Raw genomic sequence first — 7,500 nt, forward strand, 5'->3', positions numbered from 1 at the left:
AACCCACCCCCTCTCTCTCCTCGTCCCCTCTCTTTCTCTCCTTGCCTCCCGTCTTTCTCTTGTCGCTCCCCTCTCTCTTTCTCTTTCCTAACCCCCTTCTCTATCTCTCGCCCCCCTCGTTTTCTCTCTCCTACTCCTTCTCTCTCCTTACCTCCACTCTTTGTCCCTCCCATCTCCCTCTCTCCCGTTTCCTCTCTTACCCTGACGGCATTTCCCGGCCTTCAGGACAGCGCCGTCTGCCCGGACCTCCGTAGCGCACCAGGGGTCCTCCTTGGAGTCATTCCTCGCGGGGTTTTCCTCTGAGTCATTCCACGGGGGTTCTTCGTCCGAATCATTCCTCAGAGGATACTCGTCAGAGTCCTCCTCGGAGTCATTCCTCGCGGGGTCCTCGTCAGAGTCCTCCTTGAAGTCATTCCTCGCGGGGTCTTCCTCCGAGTCATTCCTCGCGGGGTCCTCCTCGGAGTCATTCCTTGCGCAGTCCTTGTACCAACGTCCTTGGTGCCAAAAGGGGAAGACACACAAGTGCCCGTCCGTTGTCCAGCGCTCTGGGTATGCTAAGATGGAGTCACGTTAAATTCAAAAGGCAGGGCAGCGGAGGTAGGATTGTGGAGTTAGATATGGGGGATAGAAGTTATATAAAATGGTTATAATCATTAAGAAAATAAAATGTATTTAGAATCTATATATAAATTTCAAACAAATAAAAAACTATCTGTGTTACTGTTGCTGTTTACTGTTACAGATGCTTTATTTTTTCTGTTGTTTCTGTTAACATTACTAATTTGTATTTCCAATATTACTACTACTGCATCAACTATTAGTAAGACTACAATGATTTTAGCGTCTATCAACAGTCACTGTTCTTGCTTTAATCACAACTATCATATCGTTATATAGCAACCAGTGATGGAAAGGGAAGACAACTAACAAATAATGATATAAAAATTTGCTTTTCATCATAACTAACGCTCTTACTGACATCAATATTGCCAGCGTTGTTTGTGTAGTTTTTGTGGTAATTATCCTTAATATACCATTGTTATAGAACGAATGTTGCAATTACGTAAACAAAGAATGAGGACAATCATACGACTGAACTCTAATATAAGAAAGAAAACAATATTATTGAAGTCTTACCTTTGTTCAAAGAAACCGGAGCTTGCGTGGTTGGTTCTGTGGAAAGGAATCACAAGGTATTTATAGCATATAAGGTATATAATAACTGATGTAGCTGTGGTAACTAGGTCCGAAGCATGCCCATCAAAGAATGGGATTGCAACGTTAACAAAATCCGAAGCGTGGCCGTTATATAAGGGGAAGTCAAATTCCAGAATATTTCATCGAACCAAGTGTTAAAAAGTAACCAGTGAACATACAGCAAGAACAAATTCGAATCATGTTCTAATCTGCATAACTCTTCAAAGACAGGCCAGTCTATAGATCAAGATGCGCATCAATAAGAAATTTAACATAAGAATCTATACACATGCTAACTGAGGGTCAGGGGAGGCCTGTCACAGGTTTTACGAGTTTATCTTGATGGTCCCGAAGCTGTCAATGATCTTGAAATTTGAAGTCACCCATGCACATTGAAAAATACATTGGAATATTAAGAAAGTCAAGGAAATCGTCTGAAATAGCCGTCAGAAAAACAACAGGAGTATAGATGATATCTGTGAGTAATGTGACTATCAGGTACAACTTGCCTAAATATCTGAACATGGCTCAAAGAATAGGGTTTCATCCTTCATCAGGACGACGCCCAAAAACACAGTGATCTAAGTAATGCAATTTAATTACTAAATCACTGTAGTACCACCCTTTACGTTCCCCCGATATGGCACCATATGCCTTCTTTTTCCCCCTGAATCAAATCTACTTTTAAGGGCTACTTTTAAGGGCTAGAAGACCGTCCAATGAAAACTGTGAATGGAGCGATGTGCAACTGCAGAGGGGAAGTACCTCCACCCTCCCTCCGCCATCCTGCCCTCTCTACCTTACTCCGCCCTACTCCTCCCAAATCCAATTCCTACCCACCCTCCGCCTCACCCAAGGCTTTCCCTCCCTCCCTACCCACCAGCCCACCCTCCCTACCCTTCTCCCTCCCTCCCCTACCCTACCACAACCTCACGCTCTTACTCACCGGCGCAGTAATCCGCGACAATGGGTTGAGCGAAGGCATCGATGCGGGTCACACACCAAGAGCGCCCTTTGCCCTGGCCCTGTTCGCTGCCCCATTCCTCTGACGGCACGCAGGAATAGCGCCACTCCCCGTCGTGCTGGAAGGGGAAAATGCACTTCTCGCCGCTCACTGTGAGCTGCGTCGGGGAGATGCCTGTTGGAGAGGGTACAGGGGGTATGTGGGAGGGGAGGGGGGAACATGAGTAAGTCACAAAAAAAACAACAATGTATTTGACCTGCTTTGGTCATACTTTTATGTATTTCAGAAGATATAATTGAAACCTGCCAATTGCATTTCTTGCAGTAATATATTCGGCCTCATTCATATATTCATTAGACTCGTTGCAATGTACACAGAAAAGGAAAACAAGAAATTACTGAACCAAAAATATCGCTAACATAAAAAAAAATACAAATCATATATACAAGAAAAAAACAACAAATATAAAACAAATCAAAATACACATGGGAACAGCAAAATTAACCCAAACTTCACCTCCTGGTCCCTCTGGCAGCAAGGGGTGGAAAGACACACCATCTTGGCCTGAAATAGAGATTTCACACTTCAAGCCAGTATCTCCTTTGCTGCGTGGAAATTGCTGTTGCTAAAACTCCCTCCTTTACAAAAACAGGGTCTTCATACTTTCGCAAATAACAAAATATTGAATAATGAGCATGAACTGAGTCATTAATTCATCTAGAGCACTTTAATCAAATAGTTGAACTGATAATGAGTCTTGATCCCTACCCTCTTACATATATAATAATAACATTCAAACATTATGACATCATCAATCCATATAGTTTCTTTTCTTTTCCCCTCCTGCTCCTCCTCTTCCTCCTCCACCATTGCCTCCTCTAACTCCTGCTGCTCCTCTTACTCCACCTCCTCCACCGAATCATCTTGCTTCTCCTCCTCCTCCTCCTCCACTATCTCCTCTTATTCTACCTCCTCCTCGACTACCTCCCCCACTACCTCCTCTTCCACCCCTGTTACCATGGCAACATCCTATGCGCGTCGGCCGTCTGTTGCGATCCACATCCAGGGCGCACCAGGGGATCAGCGAGTCCTCTCTCGTGCAATTGAAATACGTCATTCCTTTGTAGATGAACGGGAACTTGCATTTGCTTGTGTTTACCGCCCTCTCTGTTTTAAAAGCAGGATGAAGCGGTGATTGAAAGCAGGGTGAAGTGGTGAGTTGAATTACAAATGATTTCGTAATATTGCCAGTGTTTTTTTTTTTGGTTAATTTCATTATATCATCCTTTCGTTTCACCATTACACAATTACCTGATTATTTTAGTCTACGTATATAGCAATCCCTTCACTCAGTTATCATTATTAACATCCCTTTTTTAAAAACTTAACTTTTTTGAATTACTTTAACAAATCATCTTCATTCACAATTCTAGTGTTACTGTTGTCTTCAAAAATCTGAAAACAAGAGAAGGGAACTCTCACCGTCAGGCACAAACGGCGGAGGGTCAGGCGGAACGGGGCCCACCAACGTGTCTAAAACGTGTTTGCAAAAAGACGTAAGGAAAATAGGAGATTATACAGAAGACATGAAAAATGGCCATGAAGAAAATTAACATACACTGTAATGAATACTAATCCATGAGCAAAAAAGAGAAAGAGAGGGAAAAGAAGGAGAGAGAAGGGAGGAGAGAGAGAGAGAGGGAAAGGAAAGAGAGAGAGGGAAAGGGAGGAGAGAGAGAGAGGGAAAGGGAGGAGAGAGAGAGGGAAAGGGAGAAGGAGAGAGAGGGAAAGGGAGAAGGAGAGAGAGAGAGAGGGAAAGGGAGAAGGAGAGAGGGAAAGGGAGGAGAGAGAGAGAGGGAAAGGGAGAAGGAGAGAGGGAGAGGGAAAGAGGGAGAGGGAGAGAGAGAGAGGGGTAAAGGGAGAAGGAAAGAGAAAGAGGGAAAGGGAGAAGGAGAGAGAGAGAGGGAAAGGGAGAAGGAGAGAGAGAGAGGGAAAGGGAGAGGGAGAGAGAGATAGGGAAAGGGAGAAGGAAAGAGAAAGAGGGAAAGGGAGAAGGAGAGAGAGAGGGGGAAAGGGAGAAGGAGAGAGAGAGAGGTAAAGGGAGAAAGGGAGAGAGAGAGAGAGAGAGAGAGAGAGAGAGAGAGAGAGAGAGAGAGAGAGAGAGAGAGAGAGAGAGAGAGAGAGAGAAACGAGAAACAGAAAAAATACCCCCCACTCAAAAAAGTAAAGTGAGAGGGAGAGATACAATCCAACCAAATCGCACTCTGACCTCTGCCCTCATACCCACAAAACTGACCTCTGCAATATCCACTCGACACCGGCTCCCTTCTCTCATTGACCTGCGTCGCACACCACGGGATGCGTCGACCGGCGGTGGTGCAGTTGCTGTAGACGACGCCGCTCCAGGTGAAGGGGAACACACACAACTTGTTGTCGACTGTCACCACGTATTCTGTGAAGGGAAGTTGCTCTCTTAAATGGTCAATTTGTATTTTCTTGACTATTTGGGGGATATTTTATTTTCCCCAATTATTTAAATGAACTTTTATTGATATCTCAGTTATTCATGGATTTTTATTTTTCTCAATTATTTATGGGAAATTTTATTGTTTGCCCTATTATGCAAGGGGAACTTTTAAGGGAACTTTTATTGATATCTTTCAATTATTCATGGATTTTTTGTTTCCTTAATTAATTATGGGAAATTTTAATGGTTTCTCAATTGTTTATGGGAAATTTTAATACTTTCTCAATTGTTTATAGGAAATGTTATAATTTTCTTGGGTGTTTATTGCAAATATCCATGTTGTTTTCCATCTCAACCCTCTACGAGGAACATAATCATATTCTCATTATTTTTTTTATGGGAAACAATATTTTTTGCAGTTATTTATAGAAAATAGTATCCTTGATCTAGTCCATGTATGAATATACATTTATTCCCTGGTTAGTATATTTAAGTCCATGTGTTGATATCTGGCAGTTAATGCGAGGGTTCACAAGCATAAAGGTTTCCATGTTTACGCATCAAAAGGCTCATGACCTCACCTTGGGGTTCAATGGAAGTCACTTGTGGTGGCTGCTCAATTACAGCTGGAAGGGGATCATATGCTTTGATGAATGGAAAGATGAAAAGATTGAAAGAAAAATTTAAAATAAATACGACCTTCAGAACTTTATGCATATGTAGGCATACACACACACACACACACAATAATTTTCTCTAACCATACCACTTTTGGAAGTAGTCTTATGTTCAAAATATTACCTAAACATAACTTACACAACAATACTTAAAGTTATAACGACACAAATACAAAGAAATTTACACGTTTAGTCAAATGTCCATCACTTACGACTCATTTCTGGACAGCTTATAATCTTCTTGGCATTCATATTCTCGTCTACCGCTGAGGCGCACCATCTGCCGCTCACTGTCTCCCTGTTTATCACTCCTCCTTCTCCCTCCATTTCGATTGTCTCCTCTACCCCTTCTTCGCCAACGCATCCGCTCACGATTTCTCCATCGTGTCGGAAGGGAACACATTCAGTGGCGTTTACTGGTGGCTGTTCACTTGGAGCTGGGGGTAAAGGTATATAGTTTATCACCTAAACACAAAAAGACGAATGCTAAAATTCGGGTTCATATCTAAGACACTCTTTTAAGCTTATAGATTGTCTAATGCTAGCATTTATTCTCAAATATAAACACATGAATATATTTAAATCAGCATACAGTACTGAGATGTGAATTTATAGTATTCACAGGTAAGTGCATTTATATCTGTATGTGTCGAGGAGTGTCACTGATAGTACATGGTCAAAACCACCAATGTCAAGATGATCACACATAAGAGGTTCACATTCTCACCTGGGGATTCACTGGAGGTTACTGAAGGTGGCAGTTCAATTACAGCTGAAAGGGAAAATATGATTTTTAAAAGGATAAGTATCTATGAACAATCAAGATATTCGGAAATGACAAACACCTTCATTTTCTTTTCACTTACCAATGCACACACTCATATAAACATACACATATACGAGGATATATGTATATATATGTATATACTATATATATATATATATATATATATATATATATATATATATATATATATATATATATATATATATATATATATATATATATACATTTCTCTTATTTCTTTATTCCTTTACTTATAGACAATAAATACATGCATAACTTGATGTTTATATGTATGTATATGTATAGACACATATACATATATATATAAATATATATATATATGAAATATCACTTACGAGGCACGGTCGGGCAGGCTATAATTGACACTGCATTCAGATTCTCGTCTACCGCTGAGGCGCACCATCTGCCGCTCACTGTCTCCCTATTTATCACTCCTCCTTCTCCCTCCATTTCGATTGTCTCCTCCACCCCTTCTTCGCCAACGCATCCGCTCACGATTTCTCCATTGTGTCGGAAGGGAACACATTCAGTGGCGTATACTAGTGGCTGTTCACTTGGAGCTGGGGGTAAGGTATATAGTTTATCATCTAAATAAAAAGACGAATGCTAAAATTTGAGTATATATCTAAGCTTATAGCTTAGTGGAAAATGATCGTCTAATACTAGCATTTTTTCTTAAATCCTATAGAATCATTATCATTAAGTTTTATCAGAAAATGTTCAAAGTATTATGAAATGACATTGAGAACAAATATATATGTACATGCAGATATCTAAATCAGCATACAGTACTGGGATATGAATTCATAGTATTTACTGGTAACTGCATTTATGTCCGTGTGTGCCGACAAGTGTCACTGACAGTGCATGGTCAAAACCATCAATGTCAACATGATAGCACATTAGAGGTTCACATTCTCACCTGGGGATTCACTGGAGGTTACTGAAGGTGGCTGTTCAATTACAGCTGAAAGGGAAAATATGATTTTTAAAAAGGAGAAGTATCTAGAAATATCAAGATATTCAGAAATGACAAACATCTTCCTTTTATTCTCACGTACCAATGTAAACACTCCAATATACGTACACACGACTATATATATGCACATATATGTATATACTGTATATACGTAATCATTTATTTAATTCCTTTAAATATTTACTTATATGTAGTAAATACATACATAAATAGATATTTCTATATATATACACATGAAATTTCACTTACAAGGCACGGTCGGGCAGGCTATAACTGACACTGCATTCAGATTCTCATCTACCGCTGAGGCACACCATCTGCCGCTCACTGTCTCCCTGTTTATCACTCCTCCTTCTCCCTCCATTTCGATTGTCTCCTCCACCCCTTCTTCGCCAACGCATCCGCTCA

The 7,500-nt window shown here is 40.8% G+C and overlaps 1 protein-coding gene across 1 annotated transcript in view; it reads right to left on the minus strand.

The window, feature by feature from the left end:
- Positions 1 to 7,500, minus strand: part of LOC113802040 (uncharacterized) — a 46,378-nt gene that overhangs the window by 27,266 nt on the left and 11,612 nt on the right. Inside the window, exons 13-25 of the mRNA XM_070122287.1 lie at positions 7,342 to 7,500; positions 7,036 to 7,080; positions 6,449 to 6,673; positions 6,033 to 6,077; positions 5,518 to 5,742; positions 5,210 to 5,254; positions 4,458 to 4,613; positions 3,644 to 3,694; positions 3,179 to 3,328; positions 2,678 to 2,725; positions 2,144 to 2,335; positions 1,138 to 1,173; positions 201 to 554 (exon numbers count right to left, since the gene is read on the minus strand). The exon at positions 7,342 to 7,500 is cut by the window's right edge and continues 72 nt beyond it. Coding sequence (XP_069978388.1) covers positions 201 to 554; positions 1,138 to 1,173; positions 2,144 to 2,335; positions 2,678 to 2,725; positions 3,179 to 3,328; positions 3,644 to 3,694; positions 4,458 to 4,613; positions 5,210 to 5,254; positions 5,518 to 5,742; positions 6,033 to 6,077; positions 6,449 to 6,673; positions 7,036 to 7,080; positions 7,342 to 7,500 — 1,731 coding nt within the window. The remainder of the gene's footprint in view (positions 1 to 200; positions 555 to 1,137; positions 1,174 to 2,143; positions 2,336 to 2,677; positions 2,726 to 3,178; positions 3,329 to 3,643; positions 3,695 to 4,457; positions 4,614 to 5,209; positions 5,255 to 5,517; positions 5,743 to 6,032; positions 6,078 to 6,448; positions 6,674 to 7,035; positions 7,081 to 7,341) is intronic.

This window comes from Penaeus vannamei, chromosome 5 (genome assembly GCF_042767895.1).
Source record: "Penaeus vannamei isolate JL-2024 chromosome 5, ASM4276789v1, whole genome shotgun sequence".
Taxonomy (NCBI): Eukaryota; Metazoa; Arthropoda; class Malacostraca; order Decapoda; family Penaeidae; genus Penaeus; species Penaeus vannamei.